At 50.2% G+C, this 15,958-nt stretch overlaps 1 protein-coding gene across 6 annotated transcripts in view; it reads left to right on the forward strand.

Moving 5' to 3' along the window:
* Positions 1 to 15,958, forward strand: part of KDM2B (lysine demethylase 2B) — a 110,580-nt gene that overhangs the window by 16,641 nt on the left and 77,981 nt on the right. For 5 of the 6 annotated variants that reach the window (XR_009208827.1, XM_032168466.2, XM_058424738.1 and 2 more), the window contains exon 1: positions 11,129 to 11,218. The exons of the other annotated variant lie outside the window; for it this stretch is intronic. Coding sequence is in view for 4 of the 5 variants with exons in the window: in XM_032168466.2 (XP_032024357.1) it covers positions 11,165 to 11,218 (54 nt within the window). In the remaining variant the exon portion in view is untranslated. Of the gene's footprint in view, positions 1 to 11,128; positions 11,219 to 15,958 lie in introns of those variants that run through there. 6 annotated transcript variants of the gene reach the window in all.

The following is a 15,958-nucleotide window of genomic DNA, read 5'->3' on the forward strand; positions in this document are numbered from 1 at the left end:
TTTAAAAAGTTTAAGGCCAGTCGAGGTGGCTCACGCCTGTAATCCCAACACTTTGGGAGGCTGAGACGGGAGGATCCCTTGAGCTCAGGAGTTCGAGACCAGCCGGGGCAACATAGTGAGACCCCCATCTCTATAAAAAAATTTTTTTAATGCTAAAAAAAATTTTTAAAATAAGAAAAAAGACTGGGTGCGATGGCTCACACCTGTAATCCCAGCACTTTGGGAAGCTGAGGTGGGTGGATCGCCTGAGGTCAAGAGTTTGAGACTAGCCTGGCCAACATGGTGAAACTTTGTCTCTACTAACAGTATAAAAATTAGCTGGGCGTGGTGGCAGGCACCTGTAATCTCAGCTACTCTGGAGGCTGAGGCACGAGAATCACTTGAACCCGGGAGGCAGAAGTTGCAGTGAGCCGAGATCATGCTATCGCACTCGAGCCTGAGTGACAAGAGTGAAACTCCATCTCAAAAAAAAAAAAAAAAAAAAAGAAGAAAAATGTATTAAAAAATTAGCTGAGCATGGTGGCTTGCACCTGTAGTCCCAGCTCCTCAGGAGGCTAAGGAAGGAGGATCCCTTGAGCCCAGGAGTTGGAGGGTGTAGTGGGCTGTGATTGTGCCACTGCACTCCAGCCTGGGTGACAGAGTAGACTTTGTCTGTTAAAAATAAATAAATACATATATACGTACATACATACATAAAAATAACTGGGGCCAGGCCAGGTATGGTAGCTCACACCTGTAATGCAAGCATTTTTAGAAGTCAAGGTGAGACTATGCCTCTACAAAAAATAAAAAAAAAAATTAGCCTGGTGTGGTGGCTTGTGCCTGTAGTCCCAGCTAGTTGGGAGGATGAGATGGGAGGATTGCTTGAGGCCTGGAGTTTGAGTCTGCAGTCAGCTATCATTGGCACCACTGCACTCCAGCCTGAGTGACAGAGTGAGACTCCCTCTCTACAAGATTAAAATTAAAAAAATTGTTTCATCAGGAGATGGAAAATGATCTTTGAAGAATGTCATTCCGTATGAATTAGCTGGCGTTGTTTCGCAGAGTTTTTCCTCGTCAACTGGGGCTACCCCTAAAAACAGTTCCTCCTAAGCCAGCAGCGTGAGGGCTTCACTTCTTGCCCTTTAAATGTTGATTTTCAAAGTAAGGAGTTGGTTAATGGCTGTTTCAAATGGTGACAATAGATTTTGTCAGGCTTTTTCTATTTTGAGTGTCTTGATGGATCTATGAAAATCCATGAAATGAAGAACAAGAATGGTAACTGAAGAGAGAGGCCCATGGCAGCAGCCAGGGAAAGGGAGGAGGGAGGCAACGAAAGAGGGAGAGAAAAGCCATGTGTATTGGAATTAAAGTGTCATCGGAGCCCATCAGACCCCCACAGTGACTGTTAGCAGCTCATTTAAGAGGTGATTGAACTATCTCTTTGTTTCGGTTAGTTTTAACACATCCCGGGGTTTAGGGCCTATAGTTTCTAACCATGTTACCTTTCAGGAATAGGACCTAAAATCACTCTTTTTAATTTTTTTTTTTTTAAGAGACAGGGTTTTTTTTAAAAAAAAAAAAAAAAAAAACAAAAAACGAAAAACTACCTGTTGGATGCCACTTGTCTTGTTCGGTCACCCAGGATGGAGTGCAGTGGCGTGATCATAGCTCACTGCAGCCTGGGACTCCTGAGCTCAAACAGTACTCTCACTTCAGCCTCCCAAATAGCTGGGACTACAGGCATACTACCATGCTCAGCTAATTTTTTTTTTTTTTTTTTTTTTTTTTTTTTGACGAAGTCTCGCCCTTGTCCTCTAGGCTGGAGTGCAATGGCGCAATCTCGGCTCACTGCAACCTCCACCTCCCGGGTTTGAGCGACTCTCCTGCCTCAGCCTCCTGAGTAGCTGGGATTACAGGTGCCTGCCACCATGCCCAGCTAATTTTTGTATTTTTAGTAGAGACAGGATTTCACCATGTTGGCCAGGCTGGTCTCGAACTCCTGACCTCAGGTTGATCTGCCCGCCTCGGCCTCCCAAAGTGTTGGGATTACAAGCATGAGCCACGGTGCCAGGCATTTTTTTTTTGTTTTGTTTTGTTTTTTTTTTGGACACAGGGTCTCACTCTGTTGCTCAGGCTGGTCTCAAACTCCTGGATTCAAATAATCCTCCCAAAGTGTTGGGATAATAGGTGTGAGCCACTGCCCCTGGCCTAAAATCTCTCTTGAGTGATGATAGAGACATAGGGAGATGCCCCAACTGTTGGAGAGAAAAGAACATCTATTCAAAGACCTGGGGGTAGTGGGGCAGGGGGGTTAGTCTTCTCATCTCCAAGTTTTTCTTTCTAAAAAAAACTTTTTTTTTATAGATGGGGTCTTGCCATGTTGCCCAGGCTGGTCTCAAACTCTTGGGCTCAAGCGATCCTCCTGCCTTAGCCTCTCAAAGTCCTAGGATTACAATCATGAGCCACCGTGCCTGTTTTTGGTTTTGTTTTGTTTTTTGAGACAGGGTCTCTGTCTCTCACCCAGGCCTGAGTGCAGTCACAATCTTGGCTCACTGCAGACGCAACCTGTTGGGCTCAAATGATCCTCCCACCTCAGCCTCTTGAGTAGCTGGGACTTAAAAGTGCATGCCACCTTGCCTGCTAAATTTTCTTGTATTTTTTGTAAAGACAGGGTCTCAGTGTGTTGCCCAGGCTGGTCTCAAGCTCTCTGGGCTCAAGTAATCCTCCTGCTTCAGCCTTCCAAAGTGTTGGGATTACAGGTATGAGCCTCCACACCTGGCCTCCAAGTTTTGGCATAATTTTTTTGTGTTTCCATTTTTGACCAGATTAGCTAACCTAGGGAAGACATGTCTGATGAAACACACACACACACACACACACACATACACACACACACATACACACACACACACACACAGAGTCATGTGTAGTTTAATGACAGGGATACGTTCTGAAAAATGCATCATTAGGCGATTTCGTCATAGAATGTCCTTATACAAACCTAGATGATATAGCCCTCTACACACCTGGCCTGTATGGTAAAGCCTGTTGCTCCTGGGCTGCAAACTTGTACAGCATGCTACTGTATCAATACCGTAGGCAACTGTAACACTATGGTAGGTATTTTTGGTTTTCTGTTTGTTTGAGACAGAGTCTCACTCTGTCTCCCAGGCTGGAGAGCAGTGAGTGGCATGATCATGGCTCAGTGCAGCCTCAAACTCCCAGGCTCAAGAGATCCTCCTTCCTCGGCCTCCCAAGTTGCTGGGACTGCAGATGTGCACCACCACGCCCAGCTAATGTTTGTATTTTTTGTAGAGATGGGGTTTTGCCATGTTGCCAGGTTGGTCTCCAACTCCTGTGTTCAAGGAATTCGCCCGCCTCAGCCTTCCAAAGTGCTGGCATTAGAGGCGTTAGCCACCATGCCCAGCTATTTTTGTATCTAAGCATAGAAAAGGTACAGTAAAAATATGGTATTATAATCTTATGGGACCACAATCATTGACCAAAACTTTTTTCTGCAAGAGCATGACTGTATGTGCTTTTTACTGAGGTAAAATCTACCTAACCTAAATTTTTTTTTTTTTTTTTTGAGACGGAGTCTCGCTCTGTTGCCCAGGCTGGAGTGCAGTGGCGCGATCTCTGCTCACTGCAAGCTCTGCCCCCTGGGTTCATGCCATTCTCCTGCCTCAGCCTCCTGAGTAGCTGGGACTACAGGCGCCCACCACCGCGCCCGGCTAATTTTTTTTTTTTTTTTTTTGAGACGGAGTCTTGCTCTGTCACCCAGGCTGGAGTGCAGTGGTGCAATCTCGGCTCACTGCAAGCTCTGCCTCCCGGGTTCACGCCATTCTCCTGCCTCAGCCTCTCCGAGTAGCTGGGACTACAGGCGCCCGCCACCACGCCCAGCTAATTTTTTGTATTTTTAGTAGAGACGGGGTTTCACCGTGGTCTCGATCTCCTGACCTCGTTATCCGCCTGCCTCAGCCTCCCAAAGTGCTGGGATTACAAGCGTGAGCCACCGCGCCCGGCCCCAGCTAATTTTTTTGTATTTTTTAGTAGAGATGGGGTTTCACAGTGTTCGCCAGGATGGTCTTGATCTCCTGACCTCGTGATCTGCCCAACTCGGCCTCCCAAAGTGCTGGGATTACAGGTGTGAGCCACTGCGCCTGGCCGTACCTAACCTAAAAATTTTAAAGTGAACAATTCATTGCCATTTAACACATTCACAATGTTGTACAACCATCACTTCTATTTAGTTCCAAAATATTTTCATCACCCTCAACAGGAAACCCCATACCCATCAGCTGTCACTGCCTGCTCCCCTTCCCCTGGTCCCTGGCAACCACTAATCTGCTTTCTGTCTCTATGGATTTGTCTGTTCTGGACTTTTCATATAAATGGCATCATACAATATGTGGACTTTTGTGTCTGGTTTCTTGTACTCAGCATCATGCTCTCCAGGCTCATTCCCCTTGGAGTATGTGTTAGTACTTCACTCCTTTTTATGGCTGAATCATAATTCCATCGTAGGGATAGACTGCATTTTGTTTATTCATAAATCAAATGGATATTTGAATCGTTTCTACCTGTGGCTGTTGTGAATAAAACTGCTATGAACAGTGGTCATAATTTTATTCATATTTTGCCCTCTTTACTCTCTCTCTCTCTTTTTTTTTTTCTTTTGAGATGGGAGTTTTGCTCTTGTCACCCAGGCTGGAGTGCAGTGGCTCAATCTTGGCTCACTGCAACCTCTGCCTCCCTGGTTCAAGCGTTACTCCTGCCTCAGCCTCCCAAGTAGCTGGGATTACAGACACGTGCCACCATGCCTGGCTGACTTTTGTATTTTTAGTAGAGACAGAGTTTTTCCATGTTGGCCAGGCTGTTCTCGAACTCCTGACCTCAGGTGATCCACCTGCCTCGGCCTCCCAAAGTGCTGGGATTACAGGCATGAGCCACCCGAGCCCAGCCGTTTACTGTCTTCTTTATCATCTCATTTTGTTTTTTTGTCTTTTTTTGAGACAGAGTCTCATTGTCACCCAGGCAGAGTGCAGTGGTGCCATCTCAGCTCACTGCAACCTCCATCTCCCAGGTTCAAGCGATTCTACTGCCTCAGCCTCCCAAGTAACTGGGGTTACAGATGCCCACCATCACACCCGGCTAATTTTTTATAGTTTTAATAGAGACGGGATTTCACCATGTCAACCAGGCTGGTCTCGAACTCCTAACCTCAAGTGAGCCGCCTGTCTTGGCCTCCCAAGGAGCTGGGATTACAGGCGTGAGCCACTGCGCCCAACCTGTCATCTCATTTTGAATAATCTTTGGATTTGGGCTTTTGTTTGGAGTCTATGGTCCACAGAACTTTAGATCTTATTTCTCCAAGGTCCTTTTTTGGAGGATGATGGGCTAGACAATGGGATTGGTGCTCTGTTTAGGAAGCAAACCAGGAGGGAGATTTTATCTTGTTACAAAAAAAAAAATCATTAAATTACAAAGCCTTGATTATAGGCCAGAATTAGTCTGGCATTTTACATATATTTAGCTTCTCATGTTTTTATGTGGGGGTGGTTTATAAAGTGAACCCACTTGTGTCGTTCAAATTGCCTCGCTGAGCCTTAGCGTGGATTTTGGTAGGGAAATGTCAGCAAAGGCATTGGGAATGGGGTGAGTGGTGGAAAAACATGTCTCAGATCAATGCCAGTCACCTGTTAAATTAGTTAATTTTTAAAAATCCTGTGCACAGTCACACATCTTCCAGTGAATGTAAATATTTATTGGGTGGTTTTTGGTAACGTAAGGAGACATAATTAGGAGAAGAATTCTCACCTAACAGAAAGCTTAGTCTATTTAGAGGACTCATATGATGAATATATGTGGTTTTTAAATGCTTGTGGAACAACTCTCCAGGGGAAAAATAAAAAGCAATTAAGTAACATTAGGAATTTCCTTAAGAGAAATCACTGCAGCCCCTGGTCTGTCCTACTGTCACTGTTCGAATTACAGTTTTTTCCAGGTAGCCCTGGAATCCTATGTTAAGTGGTTAGAAAGTTCCTTTTATTTACATTGTGTTAGAAAAATAACTCTCCAAAAGACCTTCTGCTTTTGCCGTTAAGGGGGGCAAGTCTCCTGAAGAGCAGAGACAAATGGTAAAATAATAGTAAAATAACTGAAGCTCGCATTCTCAATTGCTTGTTAGGCATATTACTTGTGTAGGAAGCAACTCTATGCAGGCCTCCTGTTCTGTTAATTTTTTTTGAGACAGGGTGTTGCTCTGTTGCCCAGGGTGGAGTGCAGTGGCATGATCTTGGCTCACTGAAACCTCCGCCTCCCAGGCTCAAGCGATTCTCCTGCCCCAGCCTCCCGAGTAGCTGGGATTACAGGCACATGTCACCATGCGCGGCTAATTTTTTGTGTTTTTAATAGAGACGGAGTCTCACCATGTTGGCCAGGTTGGTCTCGAACTCCTGACCTCAAGTGATCCATGCCCAAAGCCTGAGATTACAGGCGTGGGTCACTTCTGTTCCCTCCTTAGGGGCATGTTTACAAATGGTGTCCATCGGTCCAGGAGGGTACCAGCCCGTCATTGGTCTCGACATTAAAAGGATCCGTTCTGTTTCTCTGCCCTGAGCCTCTGGAAAATGATGTTCCCAAGCTTTAGCTGTGGCCTTTGTGACATGGGCACAAGGAAAGGGGTTTCATGCTGGAGAGTCCCTCTGCTTGGGTAAACCAGAGTCCACGGGGACAGCCGCTGCCCAGTCTGCCCTCCCCATGCCCATTCCTAGAAGTGGGCATGGAGAGGCTGGTGACTAACTCCAAGCGTCCTCGTCTTCCTGTTTTCCCTCCTCCCTTCACCTTCACACATTGCCTGACACGGCTGAGTCTGGGCAAAACCTCTCAGCAGCCAGGGGTCATTTCTGGGTTCTCACTCTCTGATAGGCAGATCAGAAATGTACACGACACCCAGAGAGAAAGCAGAGACGTGAGTGACAATTGTGATGGAGGAGGACTCGGCTTCCATCTGTTTTTGTTTATTTCCACATCACATGGTGAAAGTTCTGGATCCAACTGGCTGGGTGGCATCAGCTTTGGGGAGCTCTTTCTAAGAATATAAGTAAGGCTCGGCCCAGTGGAATTGGGAGAGGATTCAGTTTTTAGGGTCACTAGAAGATGAGGTCAGACGGAGGGAGGGAGGGAGGGCCACCCAAAAGCACAGTGTAAATGCTAAATTTGAAGTTGGCAATTCTGTTGGGCAAGGGCTGGCATAATTTGTATTTTATATGTAGTCCAGCACACTATTAATACAAAACAGATATTGGATAATTGTGTGCACCAGTTAACTATAGGAAATTTGATTTAGGGAAATAGAGAAGAAGCATTTTGCAAGTGTCAAAAGAGGAATTTGTAAGAGGTGTCAGGACAGTGGCCTTCCTAGTGTTATCACGTCCTAACCCACTATGTTATCATGTCCTAACCATGGCTTCCTGGTTCCACAGTTGGCCCTTGCCAGATCAGACAGCAACCTGGCTATCCAAACGATACCTATCCACCTTGGAATTGGATTTGAAGTGAGAATACAGAATTTATAGCATGTAGTAAGGGACACTTAATTCTCTTCTGCTTCAGCCTGAGTTTGTCACCGGCCTCATTTGGCATCCTCCTCCCTTGTCTCTGGCATGAGGCATTGGAGCGGTGCAGTTAAGAGCCCAGGCCAATTGCCTACGGGATCAGATCCAGGTCCTTTCTCTTCCTCGTGGCAATGCACCTCAGTCTCCTCATCTGTCAAGTGGGTGAACAATGGTACCCACCTTATGGGGCTGTTTAAAGGCATAAGTGAGATCATGTCTACAGCAGACTTACCACTGGTCTGGCCCTTCAAACATGCTTAAAGCTGCTGTTATTGCCTGGGCCCCTGGAGGGAGATCTTTCTCTGGATGGTGTTATATAAGAGACTCTGGTCTTGAAAGCCACTTCCTAATTTTCTTTAGGCCTTCATTTCCTCACCTGTGAAGTGAAGGGGTCAGGAGAGCCCCCTTCTATCTCTGAAATGATATAAAGGGAAGAAGGGAGTTTGTGTTAGCGGCAACTTTTTTGTTTGTCCGCACTTTTCCTTTCCGCTCTTTGAGCCATGATAATTGAGAATTGTGTCTTTTTACTTCCTTAAATTCAGAAGTGAGCTTTTGAGAGTCCTCAAAGGAAATCAACCTCAAGATAATTCTTTTGCTCCTGATTGGTAATGGGAAAAACCTTCGAGAAGAATTCCTGCTTACAGACATCTCTCTCTCTCTCTCTCTTTTTTTTTTTTGAGACAGAATATCACTCTGTTGCCCAGGCTGGAGGGCAGTGGCACGATCTCGGCCCACTGCAACCTCTGCCTGCTGGGTTCAAGCGACTCTTGTGCCTCAGCCTCCTGAGCAGCTGGGATCACAGGTGTGCGCTACCATGACCTTTTAATTTTTGTATTTTTAGTAGAGACGGGGCTTCACTCTGTTGGCCAGGCTAGTCTTGAACTCCTAACCTCAAGCAATCCACCCTCTTCAGTCTCCCAAAGTGCTGGGATTACAGGTGTGAGCCACCGTGCCTGGCCTAGACATTTCTCTTGATGTATTATGTCATTTGGGTGGCTCTGCACCCCTGTAGGCTTGACCAATCACAACGAAGTGGAAGCATGATTGGCATGTTATGAGCCCTCCTCTTTCTTTAGAGGCTGCCTACTGAGTGGCCAGCAAGAGGTCAGATACAACCTTCAGACAACAAGGTAGCCTTTTTTTTTTGAGATGGAGTCTCGCTCTGTCGCCCAGGCTGGAGTGCAGTGGCACAATCTTGGCCCACTGCAACCTCTGCTTCCAAGGTTCAAGCGATTATCCTGCCTCAGCACCCCCAAATGGCTGGGATTACAGGTGCGCACCACCGCACCCAGCTAATTTTTGTATTTTTAGTAGAGATTGGGTTTCACCATGTTGGCCAGGCTGGTCTTGAACTCTTGACCTCAGGTGATTCACCCTCCTCAGCCTCCCAAAAGTGCTGGGATTACAGGCGTGAGCCACTGCGCCCAGCCATCAAGGTGGCTTTTAAAAAGCTGAGACTTTTGGGAATGGAGTGATGCGGGATGGGGTGGCGGGGTTAGGGTGTATTCTTTTGCTTGTTGTTTCTGCTGTAACTTTGAGAAGATTCTGAAAAATATGAGGGGAGTGATGGTCGGGCATAGTGGCTCATGCCTGTAATCCCAGCACTTTGGGAGCCTGAGGTTGGTGGATCACTTGAGGCCAGGAGCTCCAGACCAGCCTGGCCAACATGGTGAGACCCTGTCTCTACTAAAAATACAAAAATTAGCTGGGCGTGGTAGCGCCCACCTGTAATCCCAGCTACTCTGGAGGCTGAGGCACACGAATCGATTGAACCCAGGAGGTGGAGGTTGCAGTAAGCCGAGATCCACTGCACTCCAGCCTGGGCGACAGAGTGAGACTCTGTCTCAAAAAAAAAGAGAGGAGAATGAGAAAAGAAACTCAGAACAGATATGTTTCAGCAAAGAGCAAGTCGACTGGGATTTTTTCTATAGTGGGTGTGTAAATTTCAGACTTTAAAATCCACTCAGTAAAACTGACATCCCTGCTTATTCACTTTTGCCGACTCTGCTAGGAGCCTCCTGAGTTTTGTTTACAAGGTCTCCGGCACACAGCCTGCCTTCTTTGAAAGGCCAGGCCGGGACCAGCCTGCCCATCCCTTCTGTTCTCACTGGATTTCGTGGCCAGTGGCCTGGACGTGACTAACAGATGGCCATTGCAGCGTTATCACCTGATTTCATGGCTTATTCTTGGGAAAGCCTCTGATCTTTTTACAGAAGGTTATCCATCCCTTGGTAAATTCTTCCCCTTGTATAGATGGAGAAACTGAACAGGTACAGGTGTACGTATTTAGTGTTACCTTGGACAGGTGGATGATATGTATGCCAAGTCCTCCTTAGCTTGTGTTTAGCTATGGTTTTGATGCTTATAACAGCTTTGGTCGTTCTAGCTCATGGTCATGAGCTCTTTCAGAGAGGCTGCTGGCTTAAGTGCCCGATAGACTTTTTTTTTTGAATGAATGAAGATCTATCCGGATTTCTAGCAACACTTTTCTTCAGGAGTGGGCTGCAGCTGGAGTGAGCACTAGGAACCTTTGCAGCTTAAGAATTCAGAAACCCACACCTTCCCAGCCAGCCTAAGGGGCAGCCAGTCTCCTAGGAGAGCTGGGTTCTGGCCTGCGACGTCCTCCACCTTTCGGAGGTCAACTCAGGAGGCGGTACCTGTCCAAGGGAGTGGGGCGCCCACCTCAGGGCAGAGTCAGGGCGTTCTGACAGCCCCCATCAGGCGGCTCGAGCGGAACTCCCGCCTGCACTACTTGACCCTGCAAAGGCGAACCCGTGTGCCGGAGGTGCAGCGCCGGGAGGCCGGCCCAGCCCAACCGCCCGCGTCGGGGGAGACTGGGCTCTCAGAGCTTATCCAGGCCGGCGGTCCTGCAGGCTCTGGGTCGGGGGTTCCCGGGTTCGTGCGCTTCAGGTCCTGGTCCTGGAGCGAGTGCAAATCCGGCAGCCCGTGTGCCTGCTGCAAGGGACCTGGGGACCCGCTCCTGGCGTCGGGTGCAGAGTCGTCCCCCACGGCCCGGGCGCCCCCGGGCTTCCGCGAGGCGCCCCACGGGACCACACAAAAGACCCCACCCCAGGCCGGGCGCGCATTTCCTGTTGCAGCGGTGGCGGCGTGCAGCCACCCATGTGCATCCCGCGGCGCGCGGGCCAGGCCGGGCCGGGCGGGGCGCGGGGCACGCCCCCACGCAGCCCCAGTCCCCGCGCTCCGGCCGCGAGGGGCCGCCCTCGCCGGGCCCGCCCCCGTGTCACCGCAGGCCGGGCTCCCTTTGTGTGCGGCCCCAGCGCCGCGGCCGCGCCATTGGCCCGCCCGCCCGGGGGGCCAGCCCCTTCCTGGCTCGCCTCATGCATATGCATGAGAGCCCCGGCCCTCCCCCGCCGGCCCCTCCCCGCCCCCTCCCGCGCGGGCGTGCGAGGCGCGCGGCGCGGCTCCCTCCTCGCGGCAGCGGGAGCCCGAGCCCGAGCCCGAGCCCGAGCCAGGGCGAGCCGAGCCTGCTCCGGGCGGGCGGCGGCGGCGGCGGCGCCGCTCCAGCCATGTCAGCGCGCGCGAGCCTGGGCCCACCATGAGCCATGGCCATGTCCGTGAGCGCCGAGGACGACGACTATGAATCGGAGCCGGACCAGGTCGGCGGCCCGGGGTGGGGCTGAGGGAGGGACCCGCCGCACGACCTCCCGACCGCCTGTCTGACGCGCCGAGGGCGGCCGCGACGCCGCCGCCGCCGCGATGAGAGAAAGTTTTGCTGCGGCTGCCGGCGGGGCGGCCGGGGCCGGGCCCGAGCGGGGCGTGGAGGAGCGCGGCAGGCCCGCAGCCGGCCCGGGCAGGGGGCGTGTGCGGCCGAGCGAGCGCGCTGGGGGCCATCGGGCACCGCGGGGACAATGTGGGCCGCCGGGCCTCGCCGTCGGGCGGGCCTGCCGGGCGCCAGCCACGGCCCGGGGCAAGTTGCCGGCGGCCGCGGGGCGCGCCGCGCCCTCCCCCGGCGCCCTCGCCCGGGGCCCACGCGCGTGCCGGCCGCCCCGGGAGCACCCGGACCCCGCGGGCGCCGGTACCTCCTGCTTCTGCGTTCGCAAAGTTGCGCCAGGACCCTCGGCCTCGGGGCTGGAGCGCTCCCGGGGCCCGTGGGCCCGACGGCCCGAGCTTTTGTCTGGGCGCCGCGCGCCCGCCGTGGGCAGACGGAGACAGGAAGGGGTGCGAGCCGCGGGCCGGCGTGGGCCACCCGGAACCCGGGCGAATCCGCACGGCGGCGGCTGCGGCGGAGGAAGCCGCGACCCCAGATGGCAGGAGTTGGCCTCGGTGGATTCAGAAGGAAAAGCAACCTCTCTCGGGACCAGGGGGAGAAATCTGTGTGTAAAACAAAGCCCTGGGTGTGTTTACGGCGTGAATTTACTCCGGGAAGGTTCGTGTTTAGGAAGAAGGCGAAGAAAGTTGAGGTTTTACGAAGTATAATCTGCAAAATAATACTTGGAACAGGACGCAGGCCAGGTAGACGCGTCCGAGGAATTAAGAATGGGATGGGTTGAGTTAGCCTGTGGCATTGGACGGACTTGGGTGCATAAAATGCTTACTTATAATCCTGGTGGGATAAAGGTGTTGTGGAATGACCCAGCCAAAATGTGGTAACTTTTTTTTTTTTCATCATTAGGTGCAATTGAGGAAGTGCTCTATAGGCTGTGCTTAAATCGTATCATACGTAGTATTAAGTGGTTTTACCTAACAGGCAGTTGATTTTTATTTTCTCAGCTTTGTTGGGGAATTTTCAGGCACGTGTGCGTTTTGAGGTGTTCGGAATCTCACGGCCCTTTCGGATTGGATTAACCCAGGGACGATTCAAGTGCTTTTGGCTTGAACTTTTATCAAGTCAGTAGCCCTACGTGTGAATGGCTCTCAACGTCTTGTTCCGTAGATCACACTTCAATTCCTGCTTTGAACGTTTTCATTTCAGTTTGGGGTCTACTTAATCCTGTGACAGTTTGCCATTTCTGGGGCATTTGGTCATTCATTCGTAGGATGTCAGTATTCTGTGTCAGCTGGGCTTTGATGTCTCCACTGAGCTTTGGTGTTTCAGGATTGGGGTTCCTGTTAGCTGATTTTTGTTTGTTTTTTAAATTTGGTCACACCCTATGGCCTGTAGATACAATCTTTGACACTGCAAGACTTATTGTGTCTCTGGGCTTAAAAACATGTTTTCGGGTCCTGCCACTCCTGAGAGAAACTTCTGTTAAGAGAGGATCTGTAGGCTGTGCGCGGTGGCTCACACCTGTAATCCCAGCACTTTGGGAGGCCAAGGCGGGTGGATACTTGAGCTCAGGAGTTCGAGACCAGCCTGGCCAACATGGTGAAACCCTGTCTCTACTAAAAATACAAAAGTGAGCCGGGCGTGTTGGCCGGTGTCTTTAATCTCAGCCAATCAGGAGGCTGAGGCAGGAGAATCACTTGAACCCAGGAGGTGGAGGTTGCGGTTGCAATGAGCCAAGATCGTGCCACTGCACTCCAGCCTGAGCGACAAGAGTGAGACTCTGTCTCAAAAAAAACAAAAAACGAAAAACAAACAAAAAAAAACCAAACCTGTATTCACTGTAGCCAAATTTATTTCTTCCTCCTTCTCACATTGGTCAAGCCGATTGTGGCACTTGTGGAGTCCTTAGCAAAGACTTGAGGTTGTATTGTTCACTTTAAGATGATTTTTTTTCCCACTTGGTGCACTGAGGGAGACGACATCTAAGCCAGGGCAGTGGGGGGCGGGCTTGTCTCATAGTCCCAACAGAGAAGGTGTTTGTCAGCTAAGGTACCCCGCAGTTGGGGGACACTCTCCTTGCCCCCCTGCACGCTTTTCCTCAACAGTTTTCTCAGCCTGGGCCTGAGAAGAGTGGCTTCCTCCGAGGACTTCGAAGGCATTTGCATCTTCCAAAGCACAGCGAGGGTCTCTGGAGTCTCCAGCTTGCGGGCTCCAGACCCAGCTCTTCTCGAAGTTTCTCTCTACCTCTGCCCCACCCTGCTGAATGGGTTTGGCACCAAAGGAGAAGATCCTTCATGAGGAGAGGTTGCCAAGTCCTGGAGTGTGGATGAACAAGTAGACTCGCCCACCTGCTGGATGAAAGGACCCGTCGGAGGGAGGCCCTGGTGGGAGGCCGCTGTTGCCCAGTCTATCTCTGTAGTTGGTGTAGTCCTCACGCCCACCCCATCAGAGTTTTGGCTGCTCCGCCTTCTGAGCCTGTGCACTTCTCATCCCCACCTGAGACCTGTTGTGCTGCGCTGGCCTGTTTGCCCCATGCCTTCCCTCAGCAGCCTGGGTTTCCCCAAGTGTCACAGCCTGTGGGACAGGAGTTGGGACGGGCCCGCGGTGAGCGAGCCATGTTGGCGGGTGACCCCTTGCGTGCTCTTTGCCGGTGCGCACCCTTGGCGGGACCTTCTCTCACAGACTTCATTTGCTTCTCTAGTACAAAATGTGTCAGAAAATTCTTCAGCTTGCTTTCCAAGTTGAAGAGGTGTCTCCTAAAGGAGGGCTTTTAGAAGAATTCTTGTTCCATCTTGTTTTTTGTTTTGAGTCAGGGTCTTGCTCTGTCACGCAGGCTGGAGTACAGTGATATGATTATAACTCATTGCAGTCTTGAACTCCTGGGCTCAAGCGATCCTCCTGCCTCAGCCTCCTGAGTAGCCAGGACTACAGGCACGCATCACCACACTCAGCTACTAATTTTTTTATTGTTTATTTATATAGAGATGGGGTCTTGATACGTTGCCCAGGCTGGTCTTGAACTTCTGGCCTCAAGTGATCCTCTCGTCTTGGCCTCCCAAAGTGTTGGGATTACAGGCATGAGCCACTGCGCCTGGCCAGTTTTTTTTTTTTCTCTTGATGTGAAAATAGCTTCTATTATTTTTTCTATAAAAATGACTACAGGCTGGGTGCAGTGGCTCATGCCGGTTATCCCAGCACTTATGGGAGGCTGAGGCAGGTGGATGGCTTGAGCTCAGGTGTTTGGGACCAGCCTGGGCAACATGGTGAAATCCCATCTACAAAAAAGTACAAAAATTAGCCAGGTACAGTGCCATGCACCTGTAGTCTCAGCTACTCGGAGGCTGAGGTGGGAGAATTGCTTGAGTGCAGGAGTTCGAAGCTGCAGTGAGTAGTGATGGCCCCATTGCATTCCAGCCTGGGTGACAGAGTAAGACCCTTTCTCAAAAAAATTTTTTAAAATAAAAATGACTACAGCTTGATGAAAAAATCAGGAAATTATGGAGAAGAAAATCTCTCAGAAATTTACGTGGTCATAGAACCATTGTTACCAGTTATAGCTATTTTATTTTACTTTAAGTTCTGGGATACATGTGCAGAACGTGCAGGCTTGTTATATAGGTATACATGTGGCATGGTGGTTTGCTGCACCTATTAACCCATCATCTAGGTTTTAAGCCCCACATGCATTAGGTATTTGTCTTAGTGCTTTTTTTTTTTTTTTGAGACGGAGTCTCGCTCTGTTGCCCAGGCTGGAGTGCAGTGATGCGATCTCAGCTCACTGCAATCTCTGCATCCTGGGTTCAAGCGATTTTCCTGCCTCAGCCTCCTGAGTGGCTAGGCCTACAGGTGCGCGCCACCATGGCTGGCTAATTTTTGTATTTTTAGTAGAGACGGGGTTCACCGCTTGGTCAGGCTGGTCTTGAACTCTTGACCTTGTGATCCGCCCGCCTTGGCCTCCCAAAGTGCTGGGATTACAGGCATGAGCCACCATGCCTGGCCTCTTTTTTTTTTTTTTTTTTTTTTTTGAGACAGGGTCTCACTTTGTTACTTTGTTGCGCAGGCTGGAGTGCAGAGGTGCCACACACCTGGCTAATTTTTGTATTTTTTGTAGAGATGGGGTTTTGCTGTGTTGCCCAGGCTGGGCTTGAACTCCTGGGCTCAAACGATCTGCTGCCTCAGCCTCCCAAAGTGCTAGGATTACAGGTGTGAGCCACCACACCTGGCCTATAGCTTCTTAAACAGTGAAATTTTGCCAGCCAGGCGCGTTGGCTTGCGCCTGTAATCCCAACACTTTGGAGGCCAAGGCGGGCGAATCACAAGGTCAGGAGTTCGAGACCAGCCTGGCCAACATGGTGAAACCCCATCTCTACTAAAAATACAAAAAACTAGCTGGGCTTGGTGGCGGATGCCTGTAATCCCAGCTACTTGGGAGGCTGAGGCAAGAGAATCGCTTGAACCTGGGAGGCAGAGGTTGCAGTGAGCTGAGATTATGCCACTGCACTCTAGCCCAGGCAACAGTACGAGACTCCGTCTCAAAAAAAAAAAGTGAAATTTTAAGACAGGGGTCTCTGAGCCTTCTTGAAAAGGTATGCAGAAGTTTTGTTACTTTGTGTCTATACACATTTTTGGA

Source organism: Hylobates moloch, unplaced genomic scaffold, assembly GCF_009828535.3.
Source record: "Hylobates moloch isolate HMO894 unplaced genomic scaffold, HMol_V3 SCAFFOLD_12, whole genome shotgun sequence".
Classification (NCBI taxonomy): Eukaryota; Metazoa; Chordata; class Mammalia; order Primates; family Hylobatidae; genus Hylobates; species Hylobates moloch.